Consider the following 20,324-nt stretch of genomic DNA (forward strand, 5'->3'; position numbering starts at 1 on the left):
ATTGCAATTTTACTACTGTACATGCATGTTTGAGAGTACACAGCTACCTTAAGTTTGTTCGGCTTATTTAAGGCGGAAATTATTCGGTTTTTGTTACTGGGTGCTTCAAGAAAGTCCCAACTCACGCTCGCGTATATTCACATAAGCGTGCACTAGTCACGCATTACGCAACACATAATGAGTGCACTGCACACCATTCTATATCACTACACATTGTTATGAATCTTATTTTTCCTGCCTTATATAAACCGAACAAACTTTAGCATTATCCACCTCCAGACACTCTCTCTTGAGAACAACCAAGGCAGTATTGCTCCAAAACACATAAGACCTGTTTCCTGTTATTACTTACATACCACTTTTGCTCTGCCCTGAAAGCTATAAAAGAACTGGTTACCTCCCGGGTTACCTCTCTCATCTTTGCAACTAATTTTTGATGAAAAGTCTTGTTTTTTGTTTTGTTCTTTTAAAATAATATAGTACACATTGAATAAAATATAAAATTTAGCTACATAATTCTAAGACCTATTGGACACTATTTAACTATATATGATAGGTGCATATAATAGTACATTACTAAACATGCTAAATCAAAAACACTAAAGGCACCATGTGAATATTTCTTGTGCATAGAAAATTTGTTCAAAACATGTATTCTACAATCTCATCTAATACTCACCTCCATGTATAGCAATCAACCCTAACCCTAATCCTTATCCTAACCCTACACCTATTGTACACAGCAGGTACAATGTACATCTATGTCCATAGTCCTTAAAGAGGAAGCCCCACCAGAGCAGTTCTTCCGGGGTGAACCAAACCTGCCTGGTTAATTTGATAACCAGGCAGGTTTGGTTCACCCCAGAAGAACTGCTCTGGTGGGGCTTCCTCTTTAATATTAAGCATATTGTTAAGAACCATCCTACACTTATTGGGCATTAATAACTAAAGAAAAAATATTATATTCCTACTAGAGGTATTTAAAAGTAATTCTTGGCCAAGGTAGACCACTTGGCGACAAAAATGTGAGCTTACATTGCTATCAAGAAAATTGCACGCCTGAGTCTTACACAGCGTACATGCTTAGTAGGCCACATGGACGCAACTGGTATGTTCCACCGTGGCCAAGAATTACTTCAAATTACCGTAGCTAAATTTGGTCTCATAAGTTGAATAGTTCATTCTCACAGGTAAGGTTTTATCATCACTTACTTACTGTAGTGGGCTATTCCATTTAAAATCCACACTACCCCTGTGGAAGATTTTGGAGTATGAATATCAAATGGAATGAACACATTAGCAGCTCCATTTGAAACTCACCCTCCCTCAGGGGACTATTTAGGTTGAATCTTTATCAGAGGGTGTATGAAATTCAAATGGAGCTGTCTATCGTGCTCATTCCATTTGAAATTCATACTCCCCTGTTGAAGATATTTCCAAAATCTTCCACAGGGGTAGTGTGGATTTTAAATGGAATAGCCCAATATGAATAACCAAGTTCGTACTGTGAACCTTGGGGAGTTAACTGAACGGAGAAAGTCTAGATGCTGAGATTGCTTTAAGGTACTATCAAACTTTGAATACAATAATGAGCTTTGTTTACAAACTTTTAAATTGCTTAAGGATCATGATCAAACTTGAGTTCACACCGGTGCATAACTATGGTGCATAATAATCTTGCCATATGAAAATTAGGTTTAAAAAATATTATTCAGCAAGTTAAGAAATAAACTCTTACGTAAATAGTTCCATTTTGCTTGACTAAACCAAGTGAATTTTTACTCACTACAATATTTTGTCCTTATGTACCCTGTTTTTTTAAACAAAATAAATAGTTGGTAAGTTTTTAAAGTGTTGATTTCACTTTGAACAAGTATTTCAGTATACGTTATCACTTTGGTGAAAAAATGAACCCATGAAAAAAATTAATTGATCGCAAATCTTAATAAAGTACAGTTTGGGTGGTTACTATTTCAATTCATTAATAAAGTGAATAATTTATATAAATACCGCTTTGGCTTGTCAACCATTAGGCGACAGAAGAAATGCCTGTTCTACGGGCCCGAGCAACCCAGATTATCTGTGTGCATGAGCCATTTCTTGGCCAAAAGTGGACCGAGTGTGACAGAAATTGTCGTATGCATGTAAAATCAGCTTGTTTGAGCAACATTTTGACTGAAACAAATGTGTGCAAAATGAGGCAAAAACTAAAAAAAACATTTGCTAAAAAAAATAGAAAAAAAACCAATGCCTGACCGACTGACACAGGTCTGTCTGCCCATAGAACAGGATATTTTTCTGTCACCTAATAATAATGTTCACTTGGCATTACTTAGCTAAACTTTTAATCCACTCCCTAGTGAATATTAAACAGATATCAAACAGATCTGACTTATTACAGCTCCGTTTTGTTTGAGTCCTTTTGAGATTTAATGAGATCCTGCAACTCATTCAGTTCCACGTTAAGCTAGGCAGTAAAAAAAATACAAATTGATATTATACAAGGTTTACTGATATTGTCTGTCCAAATTCTTCAGTAATTATCTAGGAGCCCTGATTTGCTTACCAATTTATTTCAATTTTGCTGCACAAGCAGAAGAGTACTGGTAAACACCATACTCTTTATGAAACTGACTGTGATGTACATGTATATACATTGTTTAGGTACGAGTCTCTATACAAGGGACCAACTGCTTACTATCCCCTCCAAAGAATGGAGTACCATCATGGTTCATTACAAATTCTAAAAGAACCTTGGGGGAGACCAGACAATTAACACATAAAGTCAGTACAATGTGGTATCGCAATTCTGCACCACACTGTATCGCAACAGGTAAATTTTGGGGTGCAAATTACACTGCGATAGAGCTTAGTTTGAATGCTGGGGAGAGCAGAAGTCTGAATCTAGTTAAATTCAGACTTTTTCCCATGACAACAAGTCAATACCCCAGCAAGTTGTCACTGCAGGGAATTGAACCCAGGGCCTCTTGCACTAGAAGCGAGTACTACACAAACCACTGTGCCAGGCTATTCAATTAAATGCCCAAAGAGATAGATGCATTTTGCTTCAAGAGTTGATCAGGAGGTCCTGATAACTGTATGCAATGGGCTACTCCAATGGGAATAAGCACATTAGGCAGCTCCATTTGAATTTCATACACCCTCTGAGAGAAGATTCAACCTGAATCTTCCGTGATGTAGAGTGAGTTTCAAATGGAGCTGCTAATCTGTTTAGTTCCATTTGAAATTCATACTCCCCCTGTGGCAGATATTTCCAAAATCTTCCACAGGGGTAGTGTGGATTTTGAATGGAATAGCCCAATGGAGATGTTGCTTCAAAGTCTTTCTACAGTGTCAAGACCAGGCCCATAGCCAGAAATTTTTTGTGGCATGTGGATTGATTTTTGGATCCTATTTTTTAACAAATTTCACAGAAAGTTTATGATTTGGGGGTATTCCAAATTTGTGACATATTTAGCCCAATTTTGCTATTTGTTACAGACAAAGTAGACTTTTTGCAGATTTATAGGGGTGCGTCAACCCCCCGCCCCCCCCCCCCTCGGGTATGGACAAGACATCTCATGCTCAAGGTTCACAATTTAATTCTACTGAAGAATTTGGACATAGATTATTGCTTTAGATTTTTATACATAAATTGAACAACAACCCATACATAACATTGAATAACATTTCGCCATCTGCATCACATACTGTCATATCTCAAAAGGCTGCCTTGTGTACGTGTGATTTGTTATTATCGGCATCAAATTGTGATGTGATACACTGCAAAATTAACTTTAAATATTAATTTTGAGATATCACAATATTACAATCTCATGTCCATTTATAAAAAAAAATAGAAGCATGCTGAAATATAGAATAACAATACATGTATTTCATACAATCATGTACAACAATGATAATAAAAATCACACAAGGCAGCCATTTGAGATACAACAGTATGTGATGCAGACGATGATTTAACAATACAAAAATATCTTGTGTAGTGATCTGTGTATATAAAATCTCCCTTTACCTGTATGCAATTTTTAAATGCAGAGTTGAAATTCAAGGACTAGAATACAGTATACCAACAGTTTACCAACTTATGTGTGCAACACAGTGGTACAACAAAGTTCCATCAACTGGCTACATACCAGATAGTCACAAGGGTTGCATCACCATACCACTTTAAACATGTACTTTATTCAACTAATAATAGACACATCTCATAACATCATGGCTTGAGTTGAAAACAAGGGCATATACATGCTGCTGGGTACTGAACCTATATATGCAGTGTGCTTGTGTATTTCATGACTGGTGGATGCTTTTGTCCATTTACCGCAATCAATGTCAGTTGGGATTTTTTTGATGCGCGCATGAACAAAAACAAGAATTTCATCTATTACTAGTTGAATTGAAAGCACAATTCGTCTGGTGTATCACATAGTGACGGATGTGAAACTGGGTGTATCACATAGTGACGGTTGTGAAACAGGGTGTACATTATATCACATCGTGTCGGATGTGAAACCCGGTGTATCACAAAGTGACAGATGTCAATAATAAACTGACCAAGAAATGAACATCAGACTAGTTGAATTGTATTGGGTATACAATATAAACTTGACATTAATGTTCAACCATTCAAGTGTCTATTAAGAGTACACCTTTGACAGTTATTTCCATAGTATTAAAATCGTACTTCTCATATAATGTAACAAATTGCCAAAATTATAAGTCGCTATAATTATGATAACCATCTTTCATGAAATCTCAACATGATCCAATTGCTCTTAATTATCCGTCAGTATGTGATACACCTGAAGATTTATACATAAACTGCCTTGTCTCACTAAATATCAACTCTGCCACTAATTTTATACTCTGTAGTTGTGAAAGACCAAAATATATTGGCGGGTACAATATTCTGCAATAATTGACTAACTAAAAATGGCCTTTACATCACAGCTCTTTGTGTATGCGTCCTGCAGTGAGTGCTTTCCTCCAGCTGCCCATTGTCTCCGATATCTGTGTGGTGCAAAAAGGTGAGAGTGTAGAGTGAAGTGTTGAGTGATGCAGATTTGCAAAGCAATAAATACATTAAGGGTAGATGAGGTATTGTTGGTTGAAGCAACCTAAAAATTGATTTACATTACCTAGATCAATATATTATTGAAAAATAACACCTTGATGTTTTGCAAAAGTTCATTCTACAAATCGTATACTTTGCAAACTTGCTTAATTTATTGTTGTTAATGAGTTATGTATGTTTTACAAAAGTGTTGTTGTTTCAGCCCTCTTTACAACGTAACTCGAGAACTGCAGCACCTATAAAAGTATATCTGTGATATTTTAATTCTTCTACACACTCGCTATGAATTGAGTAATGCAGTTTTTGCCAAAGCTCATTACCATTCGTAAGATGCTGTGAACTACTAAATCACAACAGTTTAAAATAATTATTAACCAAAGAATATCAATGTTTGGCTGTGCCATATTTGCATATCAATATTACACATGGAGGAGGGATATAGTAGATTCATAACTTTAGAAAAAAATATATTAATTTTGATGATGGATTCAGCATAGTGCAGTGTTTACAATGTGTAATTCAACATTCTTATTCAGTGGGTGTGATTTGTAAAGAATACACATAATTTGATTGGTTTTCAGGTATATAATATGAGGTGATATTGTATATTGCTGTGCTAGCATCCACTACTCAAAATAGTGGACATGAATATCATCAATGACACGATAGAATATAGTAATAAACAACAATTCCTATCTTTTATTTTCTAAATATAGAAAAGCCTAAATTGAAAATCATTGTTGGGCAGGAAAACCCTCCTATGTGTCATTGGCCCATTATGTAACTAGACTAATTCCAATCAGCCGTCTACACTTCGCATGTACTGTTCATGCCTCGTAGTGACGACTGATTATCTGACAGTCCATATCATGACGGACTTCTGAAAACTATTCAATGCGACTTTGGTTGTGTGCCGTAGCGCGACTGACTAGCGGCGCCCGTGTACCGCGTCGCTGCACCGCGCCGCTGTGACAAGATCGCGCTCTGAACTTCTAAAAACAACAAACTCAGTCAAAAGGTCAATTTGGACACAACTGCGCATGCTCTATGCCACAGGAATCCTGTTGCAAAATCCGTCACTTTTTTCCACATAGTTTTCTCAGTCGGCAATCCAGACGGTTGACGACTGAGGGCAGCAGTCTATTATGTAACATCTTGACCTTGGCAGTTTTGTTTTAAACATGTTCAAGGGCCACCAGTACATAGGTGTTTCCTGCCCAACAACTGTATGTGACACAATTTGATCCAATCAGGCCAAAGGAGGAAACTTTTTAAATTGGGCTGTTCCAGTTGAAATCCACACTAAACCTGTGGAAGATTTTGAAAATCTCTTTCACAGGGGGATGATGTTTTTCAAATGTAATTGGTTAGGGTTAATCATTTTGAAACCCATACTGCCTCTGTGTTATAGCTGTACTTATATCTTTCACAACTGGAGTGAGTATTTCAAATGGAAGTTACCCAATAATGTCTATTCTATTCTAAATGCATACTCCCATTATGGAAGCTAAATCTTCCACAGGGGTAGTGTGGATTTTAAATGGAATAGCCCATTTAAGTCATTATCATCATCAAATTGCACAGTATATTCAGCACACCCATTCAGGTACCCCATTTGAAATACACACTCCCTGTTGTGTGGAAGATTAATGCCATGTCTATCATAGGGAGTGTATGGATTTGAACCGGAGTAACCTATTTTGTTTTGTTTGTATCACACAGCCTATTAAAATGGTGAGGACCATGAGGGTGAGCTAAACAATATTAATTCCAAACAAAGATGGCTTCTAACAAATAATTTCACATCATGATTCTGACATACATTTGTATATAGTTTCACATCAAACACAAAATATACTTACTTTAGAGCCCAGTTCCTTGGCTGTCTCTCGTAGTGTGTGATGTTTCTGAACATCAGGGTTCTCTCCTCTGCTCTTTAGATTGTGATACATTTTCTCCTCTCTTAGTGCCGCCTTCTGTGCTTCTTCATAACCATGGATTTTGGCCTCAAAAGCCTGCAGTTCTTCCTGTTATATTAAAAACAAGGATGTATAAAAACAGTGTTGTAGCATCAAATGGGCATGTGCCCTCAAATCGATCTGAGATTTTAGAAAATAGCATAAGAAAATAGCAGAAAAACCGCTTGTGCCCCCCCCCCCAATAAGACCCGGTGCCAACCAATCATGGTCGGTGCCCCCCCAATATGTTGACCAACACTACGCCACAGTTGACATCAATGTTTATCAACAAAGGCAACGGACTGGCCTATCCATATGCTTGAACAAACAGTATATGACCACTGTACAATGGGCCTTATTGTGATGTGGAAGGAGTTTTAAAAGCACAGGTTTTAATCAAAACATGATACAAGTGCATACTGCTGGGCAAGGAACAATCAGGCGGCAAGTGGCATGATAGAGCCGGCAACTTGTGAAACCGCCCAGCCGTATGGCATTTTCCATATACTCGATAGTTTTGTGGGGTTCATTATCGAACCCCAACGGTTTTAGCTTGTATTTATATTATTGATTAACATAGGCCTATTTGTTTGTGATATTTCAAGCGTTTTAAAATTTCAAAATAATCCCATTCAATTACACGGTTGACGATGGAAATTTACTGAATTTAGAGAATGCACATCATTCACCACCTGGGAACAATGGCAATTTCCCAACTTATATTGTTTACTCATCTTGGGATCGATAGAACGAATTGTATCTGAGCCAGTGAATTGTATCTGAGCCAGTGAATTGTATCTGAGCCAGTGAATTGTATCTGAGCCAGTGAATTGTATCTGAGCCATAAAAGGCTTATTGTACAAGTAGTAAATAGCCCAGGGAACCCCCATAGATCCTCATTACTACAAACTGGACAGAAGGAAATCAAAATATGTAAACATTATGACTTTTCACAAAGCTACATTAAGAGTTTACATTTTATAAATACAGTATTTACTCAAGTGGATATAATCCCTGCGGCCCAATACCAAATGGCCTCACTTTGGGTGCAGCCTTCAAATTACTACAGTCAGTCTACTCTGAAGTACAAAGTACAGACGCGGACGCACACATTGTGCCGACTTTGAAGGCACGCATACCTGCAGCAGAGACGCAGTACTACGCACTTTTAACGCGCTGTATACGCGCGCGTTGTCACTTTGTACTTCAGAGTGGACAAACTGTAGTGAGGCCAACCTGGGAACTGATGGGGCCAGGCAATGCAGCCAGAGAAATATGAGGCCGGCCCCACATTAGTGAGGCTCTCACGCTTAAAGGGATACCACCACATCTGGAAAAATGGAACTACATAATTGAGTTATGTGGCCAAGGGCATGTCCAGTCCAGACACCACCTAAATCCAGACTAGTATATACAGGAGTGTGATCTAAGGACAAGGTCACCAGTTGGCCTGGCCAATGATTTTGGACCTTTAAGTAAACACAAACCTTGATAGACTCCAATTCTTCATCAGAGAAGCTGGCCTCCACCGCGTCATTCCATAGGGAGATCACCCTACGATCTTCAAACCCACCACGCTCCTCTTCAGGGGTCATCTTGGTCCTCAGACGTTGGTAGTCCTTGTTGAGGTCACGATGCTTCAGCTTCAGGTCCAGTTCTCTTGCCCTTCTTTTCGCAGGATCTGCTGGATCATCTCCTGTTGGTGTCATGTTATCTTTAGCATTCCTCTTTTCTCTCCTGTCTTTCTCCTTTTTGGCATCATTAACTATGAGAGAGTAAATAAAGATATAGACTTAATTGTACTAAATTTATCCAGAAAACGACAGTCAGCAGTGGCGTACCGTGGCCGCTCCTTCCCCGGGGGGCTGAAGAAAATACAATTTTGCCGCCCCTTCCTCAACAGCCCGAAAAGGTTGACCTTTTTTTTCGGTGGTTTGAAAAAGTGAAGAACAAAAAAAAAAAAAGGATTATAGGCGCTAGCACCCTAAAAGCAACACATTTTGATGTATAGTACCATTTTTTATACTTTTTCAAATTTTTTCCGCCCTTTTTTCTTTACTAATTTTTTTGCCGCCCCTTCTTCTTCCGCCACCCCTTCGCTTTTGGCCGCCCCTGCTTTTTACCACGAGGGGCTCACGCTCAGAGCCCCCCCAGGAGGAGGGCAAAATAAACACATAATGTGCAAAATTGCTGCAAAACTTGTGCCAAGTCTTTGAATATTTGTGACTGCAATTGTTGGAAAATGTGCAATTTTCCCATTTTTCTAATTGACCCATTTTCCCTCAAATTGCAAAAATATTAAAATTAATAACCGTCCCCTTTTCACCTTTTTAATTCCATCTGCGTCATATTTGCTTTTAAATTTGGAAACAAAACACAATTTTATATTTATCATTCATTCAAATGTTCCCTGTCAAAAAATCAAGGTCAAAACCGATCAGTGTACGTTCTGCTGTACGTCCCTGTAGAGAAATCCAAGATCCATTCAAGTGTGGGAATGGACATTTATGAAAAATGGTAGAAACCTAAACTTCTCATGCCTGGACAAGGAGTAGTGCGGGCCCTTTTAACATCTCCTCTATCAGCCCTAATTCATTTTCGCTTTTGCTCAGGGCCTGTGAACCCTTGGGGCCCCTGGACTTTGTCCACCCTGTCCACCATGCAGCTTGCTAAACCCCTGATTAAGGACTGGGTAGAAAACAGGTGCATACTAACGTGGGCCGTAGATATCTTCAGCTAGTGCATTATATTCATTAAGCTGATCCTGATGGTGCATAAGTTCTTTCTTTAACTCGTCTAATTCGTGCTTGTCAAAGTGATCCTCTGTGAGAAAAAAGCAAAAGGTACACATATAGAAAAGTAATTATTGCATTGTGAGAGAAAATCATATACAGTCCAACCTATCATACTGCATCGTAGTGGATACTGGCTGTGCCGTCATCCACTACTCAAAATATTGGACCTGCCTGTTGTCTAGCACACGGTAGAGGATAGTAAAAACAAAAATTCCTATCGGTTATTAAGTCCAAGTTTTGAGATATTTTCTCAAAATATCAAGAGCTATCTTAAGAACCACTGAATCAATACTAGGCTCTTTGTACTCATTTCAATGCACTTTTCATGCCAATTTCAAATATGAAAAGTGGCATCATGGTTGGATAAAAGAGGTTGGACTGTACAATATAAAGTGTACATACAAAACTCATGCAGATATTAACTTTCGTCTTGATCTAGGGATCGGATAGCAACTTTACACAGTATTTTTGCAGGACATAAGGCTGGCGTTGACATGCCTTATGTCGACATAATGTCGACATCGGCATGTATCCCGACATGTCGACATCAAAAAAAAATTCTAAAAAAAAAAAAAAAAAAATCAGGGACACATTGAATTAGTATGCATTGCTAGCTGTTCAACAGTATGCATTGCTAGCTGTTCAATAGAAGCAAAAGTAATTAAACTTTATCCAACTTTGTAAAAAAAACATTTTTTTTTAGTAGCATTATTTCTCTGGTTTCCAACCTTGAATAACAAGTCATTTTGGGCCTATAACTTGCTTATCTGGCCAAAAATATTTCTTTAATTTTTTTTAGAATTTTTTTTTACAATTTTTTTTAGCATTTTTTTTATGTCGACACACTGTCGACGTCGGTATACGAATTATATGGACATGTCGACATTAAAAAACGGTGCCGACGCAGAGAGCCCATCAGACACATCAAATTGGCCTTTTCGGTAAATCCCATAAGCCTTTGCGAGTACACCTAAGAACTCGTCATTTGACGCCACGCCGATCTGCGCCAATGCGCACATCGTTTATCGAACATCGTCATTGCGCATTTCAAGTCGGCGTGACGTCAAATGACGAGTACTCAGTTGTACTCGCAAAGGCTTATGGGGTTTACCGAAAAGGTCAATTGCCTTCTGAATACAAGGAATGTCCTTCTAATATCAAATAATTTTGATTTTTTTTTTTTAATATGCGATGCAATACATTATGGCAAATTATTGAAAATTGACATTTTTGACATTTAACAGTCCCCAAAGTAAACTTTATAAATCTAATGATACAATGTATGTACTTAAACTGTATGTAGCTGGGAGAAAAAGCCTTCCACCATTTGAAGATTTTGACCTTTCATATTGAAGATATACATTTTTTCCCCAGAAAAGACCTAAAAATTTTCAGGTGTTTGGCTTGTGCGATAATGAATGGCTCTTTTCAGAACCACCCAAAACTTTCATGTTAGCAGATAGACAAAGTCTGCTTGTTCTCTGTTGACAAGAGGCATTCTTCAGTGATCGGCTCTTTTCAGAGCCATCAGTAGGCAAGGGGTGATCTTCATGTCTCATTCTTTACTTTGTCTTGAAGAAGTCAGAGCTACTCATGATAAAAGCTTGACAGTTCCAAACTTGTCAGAAGGTGAACCCGCTAAAAAAACTTACTAATTACTGTAATAACAGCTTTCATTACATCAGAATATTTTCAACCTTTTGTCAATTAGAATAGAAACTCAAAAAAAAGTGGCTACTTTTGCCAGATCATTCCCTGATGGTGCATTGGTTGGTGCATTTGTTAACAAGAGTAATCTTAAAGGCCCTTTCAGTGATTTCACAGGAACATTAAAAAAAATGGAAATTTGTCAGAGTTGCTTAGAAATAAAGAATAAGTCTACAGAATTTCATTAAACCACTTTTCCCCTGAATACATCGACAAATTAGTCAAAAAACAGAAGTTTTAGAAAGGTTTTCTACTTCAACTCAGATCGACTCGAGAAAATCGAGATTTTCGTACAGTTCGCCACCAATCGACTGGAAAAACTTCCTAGTCCAGTGTTTCTAACACGGGGGAAGTAGAGTCTAAATTGATTTAAAACAGACGCTTAATTTTTGTAGTAGAAAACAAAATAAGCAATTAAAGGTCACCGAGGCAAACTAACGGTCAATTCAAATATGAAAACAGTTAAAATTGTGTATTTTGTTTAAAATAGTAGCTACTGATGTAATAAGTAGTAGAAACAATACGCAACGCGCGTGTTGGTACGGTGGAGAGTGAGCTTCTTTTCGATCTCGAGTCGGACTTTTTGTACTGTCAGTATCAAAAGTCCAGAATCATGCTAATGCTTTATTTTGTCTAAAATACACGGCTTTCGATCGAACCACTAGCAGGCTATGTTAGCACATCTATGCCAATTACAAAGGTACCAAAATCTGAATTTTGATGATTTTTACGATCGTCCGGATGAGCAAATCACTGAATGGGCCTTTAATGCTCTATCTTAAAAACTACTGGACCAATACTAGGCTTGTTTGTACTCATGCATTTTTCATGCTTATTCCAAATATGGTCATGACAATTTACATTACTGAAATTTTTGAATTTTAAATTTTTTTTGAAACTTGACGCGTGAAGAGAGTTAATTGTATGGGTTCATTAGCTTGCAAGATTTGGTTAACTTTTGGGAAATGTTGTTAAAAGTGATCATTCTTCTACTTTCCTACACAGTGCTTGGCTCCACAAAGTTGTTTTCAAAGAGTGAGGTATCACACAGTGTAACAATACAACTTTTGACATTGTGCTCAACAACACCAAGAAATAGCAAATTTTGTTATCTACATTTGAAGATTTTATTCCATTTTTTCTCCTGTTTTTCATCTCTTCTTCCTCCTCTGGATCCGGAAACCATTTCCCGTCTTTACGCAAAGCACGGATCATATCAAAATCCCGCATTATGTCTGCAACAAAAACGGCCACAAAAAAAGAATCCAAAACATTTCGTTATGTTATCTCACTAAGAAAATACTGTAATGTCTATAATATAAGCCTACGTGTTTGTGCATGTCTCCACAGCTGCTCTAGTCTTTGGTCTTCAAAGTCTCTGTTGACGTCATTATACAGTGCCTTTTGGTTATCTGGTGCACCCCTGGCCATGCCAAATCGTTGCATTATCTCTGAAAAATAATGGGTTGGTGCAATAACAGAGTAAGAGCACAAAACAGATGTACCTTGTGAAATGTAAAATCAAAGGGTACAATAAATAGTTCGCCTCATTGTTGGGATGGCATGAGCCGTATTTTTTAAGTATATAGTAGCCATTTAACTAAAAAATTGCAGTGTACTTCTTTATATTATATTAAAGGCCAAAAAAAGAAACAAGTTTGTTTCCTGTAGCGCGCACGCATTACGTTTTTGACGGCTTATTTTGCGCATTAGAATTTTTTTTCACTTTTCAAAGAAAAAAAAACCCAGAAAAATCGCAAAAAATAATATAAAACACTACTGGAGAAAACATCACACATTTTTTAAATACCTTTTTTAATCTGCAGGTTGAAAGGGGATCATAAATATTCTTGAATATGATTTGTTTGTGTGTGTCAGAGAGACCCACTGTAAATTCCCATTCCAATTTGCAGCAAAAAAAGGTATTTTTGTCATTTGAAGACATGGATTTAAAAAAAAATTTTGCATTTGACTTTTTTGACCTGTTACATGAAACAAACATGTTGTTTTTTTGTCTTATATGAAACAGGGTTGTCACTACACTGGTGGTCGGTGCGGTCGATAGTGACCAGCACTCAAGCTAACCAACCGGCACTCAAGGAAATATGAGGACTTGCCAAATGGCACTGGAATAGAGAAATGGTACTTTTTGCCATTCAAAACAGCTGGAAAATGATCCATGAGAGTATTTGGACAAATAGTCCAGTGACAACCCTCATAGGAAATATAGATGGAAGCTAACCACCACATTTACAAAGGTCTTGCCCTTCTTGAGTCAACATCAAAAATATATCAAAAATATAGATGGGTGTTTTTCTCCGTCCCAAGAAAAATCATGCACATGGGGAGGATGGAAACAATACCCCTTATAATCAAGCCATGGGATCTTCTTTACAGAACCTATACCATTCCTCTTGTGTGTCAGCTTTATTTGTTTCAAAATTTGAGTGCAAACACAGCTAGGTCAATTATGCTCCCCCTTTCGACCCGCCTGAACTACCAAAATAGAATTGAACATGTAACAAGAAATATTTGATACATTTCTGTAGCTACATTTTAGAACAACAGAAATAAAAAGCAACATATAATATCTACGTAATGCAAAATTGCACATATCATGCGGTGTTTCATATTTGGGACAAAAAAAATCTGCACAGCACAACCACTTACGATTGAGTTTGATTTTGAGTTTAGCATCAGCGTCCCCAATGTCCTTGCCCTCTCTGTGGTCCTTCTTCACCTGCCAGGCTTTCTGGTCATGAGTGGCCAGCAGACCTTTCAACTCTGCCATTTTTGTCTCGGATAACTCCATCTGCAACATTAACAAATTAGAAAAGATTTCAATTTATTTCTTATTCTTTGTAATACCGTACCTATGTGCCACACAATTGCCTGCACCAGTTGACTATCTCCACCTCTTTTTCCCTCAGCAAAAGCTTTTCTTGGTGAGTCAATGCAAGGACTGCCTTTTTGAGAGGAGTGAGAGCAATCACTCCTCTACAGCTCTTCTTAAGTTGCATTTTCAAGAGTGATTTATAGCTCTTATAAATGACTCGTTAAATTCTTTATGCTTCAATAGCCACAGGTGCAAACAGCTCTTCTTGAAGAGACCAGAAGAGTATTCTACAGCTCTTCTCTCATTTTCAAAAGGCAGTCCCTGCAATGTGCACTCTAACCCTAACCGCCCAAGGGCTTTTTGGCGACGGGAAGGGAAAGAAGGAAGGAATAAAGAGAGAAAAGAAGGAAAGAAGTTGTTTGCTCTGGGTGGGATTCGAACCCGAGACCCCTCGCATGCCAGGCACTGGGTCGGCGACACTTTGCCAGCGAAACCGTGCCTATATCACTTAGGGCGATTGCGTCATCACACCACGTGGGATGCATGCACGAGTAGCGCATATATCAAGTAGTATTTTGTAGTATACCGTCCTGTTAGGGTTAAGGCTATACCATTTGTTGGCATTAAGGGAGCAGTTTCGCACGCGCATCTATGCGGCGTATTGTGTATGTGGGTACGCCAGCGCTTTGAGTGAACGCTAGTGATCTGAAGCTGTGGCAGTGTCCTATGAAATTCACTAGTTACAATAAAAATATTGGACCTGTCTGTCATTTCTCATACTCATAGGTAGAATAGTAAAAACAAACATTCCTAATCACTTATTCTCATTCTCTTGTTAAATATTATTATTTTAATAACTGTAAACTATTTTAAAAACAAAAATTAAGTTGTTACCGTCGTAAAATCTCCCCTTATTATAAAATGAACTAATTTGTTTACAACTTCAAGTATTCTGTTCATGTGTTACGCAAACTGCTAGCGCGTGCACATGATATTCCACACTAGTCTACGCATAAAACGCGAAACATACACGCACATCTACGAGTGTGTTAACAGGGACTGCCTTTTGAAAATTAGAAAAGAGCTGTAGAATGCTCTGCTGGTCTCTTCAAGAAGAGCTTTAGAAGAGCTGTTTGCATCTGTGGCCATTAAAGCATAAAGAATTTAACTATCATTTAGAGGAGCTATAAATCGCTCTTGCAAATGCAACTTAAGAAGAGCTGTAGAGGAGTGATTGCTCTAGCTTCTCTCAAACGGCAGTCCCTGTGTTACGCGTTATCAACACTCATGATGGCGTGGGGTCGTTTACAGCCTGATAGACGGCACCTATCAGATTATGTGTCTGCGAACTAGACCACTCCCATCTCCCACTGAGATAGGAACAGGCACATCTGAGTGAGGGTGCTATTTATTTACTTGATAATAAAAAGGCCCTAAATCTGTGCCACTGAAAACACGTTTTTGGGGAAAATGATGAATAAAACCAAAATTAATCTTCTTCAGATGCTCTAGCTTGCATTGACAATAGATTCAATGCTTTAGGAACCAGAATGCACCATTGGCTTCACTCTTTAATATTTTTTCCGTAAGATATGCCTTGGCAAAAATCATCATTTTGGTCAAAAAATGGGTCAAAAAGGGACATTTTTGGGGAAAAAAATCAATTTTGACCCAAAATTCATCTTCTGACAAAAGTGAAACATAGTTTGACAAAAACTTGCATCCTTTTCACATACCAATTCAAGTTTACTTAATTGCTGGGAGAATGCACTTTTTTGTAATCGCTTGGCAAAAATCATCATTTTGGCCTAAAATGGCCGAAAAATGGCAATAATAAATATTTGACCAAAATTTTTTCTCACCTAAAAATTTAGTTTTTATATGAAATTTCACAGATGTGTTGAAAATGACAATACAAAGTATTCAACAAAAATTAGATTAAATTACAATGAAAACAAAAAATTGACAGGGGGGCACAAAAATTATCAAGTCCCCCATGCACTAGCTCACTATTAAATGTATGGTAAGTCAATATCAGAAAATATGGCCTAAAGTTATTTTTTTATTACTTCCGTGGTCCGGGTACGCGCTGGTGAATTGCGATCGCGTAAAAGTGACAAGGTCGCCTACTACGCACAGAAGAAATAAACAATCCGTTGATCAGCCAATCAGCGTGATTGTTTATTTCTTCTGTGTGTACGCTCGTCTACGCTTGACGCACAGCTCGGACCACGGAAGTAATTCTGTCGGTCCGTGTCACGTCACTTCCGGTTGATGATGTTCGAGTGAAAACAAGTCCCTGATTCGATTTTTGTTGATGATTTCTGTCATTGGTGTTATGTAAATTTCGATCGCAAATAGTCAGTGGAATCAAACAACCGTTTCTAAGTCTTAAGAGTGAAAGAAACTTACTTGATTTACAGTTTATAGGTATGCCAGGTGAATTCAAATTTGCCAACAAACTGCATCATTTTATATATCAAATTAAAGCCCTTGAGTAAAGAAAGCCAACACTGAAAACCTTTTTGTCATAGCACTTTCCGTAGCAAAGTTACATCTTGTCAAAGATTGACTTTCATCAAAAAGATTCTGCTAGCAAAATTCCCCAAAACAGCAATCTTACGGGGGTGTTTCTAGATCTTAGTCTCATGACGATAGCACCTTTTTTAATGGAACTGCTATCAAAATCTCTCTGAAATTCCATGTGCGAGTCTCTCATCACCAAAAAACATCATATATTGGGGTCAAGTGAAGTATAGACAACATATTTATTTATTTATTTATTTAAGGGATTCCTTCTTAAAAAGCTTCTTTTTAATTTCAATGTAAATTTGTATTGCCGGTTTAGGCCATTTTGACTGACTAACAAATGTGTTAACTGAGGTTTCCCTGTGATACCTACAGTTTATATACTGACAAACTTAAAATTAAATTCCATGGTCGAGTGTCGTTTTTTTCCGAAATTGAATGCCACTCCAGCAACATCGCTATGTAGCCTCCTTCACAGCCGGTTTCTGTTGTTCACAACAAACCGGCGCCACATGCAGTTTGGGCCCGAGACTAGAGATAGCCCGGATGTTCGACCGACAGAATAAAGAATTAACTTTAAGCCAGACAGGGTCTAATTCTGCATAAAACCGGGCAACGTTATTTCTATAGATCTGCTGCGCATTCAAATTGCATTGTATTGCATCGTAATTTCATTTGTGTCTATGCTAATTATGTTTACACAACATGAACTCATGTGTTTTCAAGCAAATTCGCCGATAATAGGTGATCAAAAGTGATCGGAATGTTACAAAAGTACAGATCGCATTCAGCTTACTTCATATGAGATGATCTTTGGAAAAATACGGCATAATTTGTCTTGGTGTTTGCGGAATGCCATGCAGTAAAGTATTAATACGCTTGCGGCAATTCATGATTGACAACTAACAATCGGGCGTGTCCTTCGATCCTCCGCTGTCAATTTCTTATCCACTCACTAATCCTCACAAAAGCTTTGTGTTGATTACGTAATGTGTGGAGGCAAATTGCAATAAGTACAATGAAATAATGAGTAGGGCGGGCTCCGAGGCGGGTTTCTTCTTCATCTTACGTAACAGTATTGTTCTCCAAAAAAACCCGGAAGCTTATCGTTTGGAGCTCTAGCTGAAGATAGTAAATGTAAACCTGTATTTTAGCTAGAGTATCTCGAGCTACTTTAAGCTAAGGCTATGCCTGCCACTTCCACATACTTGTGCATAATACGGAACGTCGATTTGTGCCCATAAATGTTTAGGCCTATGTTAAACTGTATGTTATACAAATTGTACAGCTATCATTTCTACCCTATGACGAACCGACATACCTGTAAATCAAATAGCCCACAAAAAACTGGTCATCGCTGGTATTTTTCATGAAGAAAAACGACACTTTTTTGACGCCGGAACATGTCCAAAACACGTCAGCTGTCGTACAAGCCTCCCCACGCATGTACATAAACAAGCCGTGTTCATTGTTTAATTTTCACCTGCAGCTGTTCGCAAGAATACTTTCTGCATAAAATTACCTGGGGTCGTTATCAGGCCTGAGACACACTGGCGCTAGTTTGAGGACAGTCACTATGAGTTACTAATGTCGGCACATACAGAAAATGCGTGATGGGTCGCCATTTTGTGACTCGTGCAAGCTAACACAAACAAATTATTGGACTTAATAATCTTTTCAAGTTTTAATTATAAAACGTGCATCTATCATGATAATATTACATTTTATTATTTTATTATTTGAATTACATAAGCTATGTCAATTTTGTGTCCATGTTAATTTTTATATGGATTTACCTGTGTTGATTTTAAACTGTTGTGAACGTGGAGCTACGCAAATTGGCAGGCGATTACCCACCATGCAATGCGAATACACGGAAACGATCCAGTTTAGGATGCATCGCAGTTCCTGTTGTGTAAACCAGGCGTAAACCGCCCATCCAACCTGATGGTGTGCACAGGATTTGTGCTGGAGGCTAGTTAATGCGCACAACCAATGCGCAGAAGAAGACCTTGATACTAGGCGGAGCTTACGTTTCACAAGAATGATTGACAGCTGTGAGTAAGTGAAATTCTGTTCTGTGATTGGTACAAAAATATGGTTCTCGTGATAAATGAATATATTATCCATGGCTTCAAAATTAGGAACTGTTTTTCCACAGAGCCCTATATAGGGCTCTATGGTCTCTACTCATCATACACGACCATCAGAAGATCTGGCCAGCCACGACGCTTGCCAATCAGGCTAGCTATTTGTACGGGCGTGGCCTCTCATCCTTTTTATTATCTCTGGTCTTGTCACGCTGGTAGATTCGCCCACCTGTGATTACTGACCTGGATCTGACAGAAGATTGTGGAATTTACGATTTTCAGCAGCAGGATTTTATGAAACTGCCAATATTTGCAAGTATTCTGAAGGATCGGTAATAATTAAAATATTTTTCATGGTGTCGGTAGTGCAAGTTGAAGTTAGTGAATTTGTGGTTTTGTATGTTATGTGCAAGAGTGTTTTCAGGAAGCGTAAATAGGCAGGCCGTTATGCTAAGCTCTCCATCTTATATGTGAGTTCGGCGACGAACTGGACACATCACACGGTAGTGTGATGTGTCCAGCCTGGATATAAGCTAAGGCTAAGCTAATGTTCCGACAGTAATTTCATCATATAACTAGTTTCACATTTAGCAGTACAGTAGAAGATTGATTTTGGTATCAAATTGTTTCTGAGAAGTTCTCTCTTCCAATAAACAACAATTCAGGTTAATAGAATCAATTTGAAATTTTTATGCCTGTCCCTAACTTAGTCCTGCCAGCAAGACTTCAGTCTTCATCATAAACATAATGACATCAACGGACCTGACTAGGTACGACGAGTTACAGTTACTGGAACTAGTCCCTAACTGAGTGAGAATAAACTTTTTAAGCTTACCCGTTTTGCTTTTTCCCACACTTGAATAACATTCCGCGACCGAAACTCTGGTTTTTCACCCATTTCAGGTATTTTGTTCGTCTTCTCCTCGTACTTTCCCCCAGGAATACTTCCCCCTTCAACTTTACCAAATGCATTTATGCATACAATAAGGATAAATGTCAAAATTAAACGCTCCATTTTGCTATTCATGTATTGCGTACGTGTCAAAGCTTCAAAATTCGACTCCGGAAGTGACGATGACGACGACAACAAACTTCTGGCATTTAAAAAGGTTGCCAGCCCATTAACCCAATTAAGGAAGTTTAGGAGCACTGTGCACTCAGCACTGCGCGGAGAACAGAAAAACATTTTCAATAATGAGTCTCTGATGGTGAATTGATCCATAGGCCTTCAAATTGATCAGTGATGATTCTGATCAGAGAGCTTCTCTGTTCTGATGTTGAAAAATCATTATATCAATATGATCATTTCTA

General features: G+C 38.1%; 1 protein-coding gene across 1 annotated transcript; it reads right to left on the bottom strand.

The window, feature by feature from the left end:
- Positions 1-831: 831 nt before the first annotated feature.
- LOC140171551 (alpha-2-macroglobulin receptor-associated protein-like) lies at positions 832-20,129 on the bottom strand. Its single transcript, XM_072194826.1, has 7 exons — positions 19,849-20,129; positions 14,229-14,370; positions 12,887-13,009; positions 9,772-9,879; positions 8,544-8,821; positions 6,961-7,125; positions 832-5,034 (listed from the first exon to the last, which is right to left on the bottom strand). The coding sequence occupies exons 1-7, from the start codon at positions 20,038-20,040 to the stop codon at positions 4,969-4,971; spliced, it is 1,074 nt and encodes a 357-aa protein (XP_072050927.1). The 5' UTR covers positions 20,041-20,129; the 3' UTR covers positions 832-4,968.
- Between the last annotated feature and the right edge of the window lie 195 nt (positions 20,130-20,324).

This window comes from Amphiura filiformis, chromosome 15 (assembly GCF_039555335.1).
Source record: "Amphiura filiformis chromosome 15, Afil_fr2py, whole genome shotgun sequence".
Taxonomy (NCBI): Eukaryota; Metazoa; Echinodermata; class Ophiuroidea; order Amphilepidida; family Amphiuridae; genus Amphiura; species Amphiura filiformis.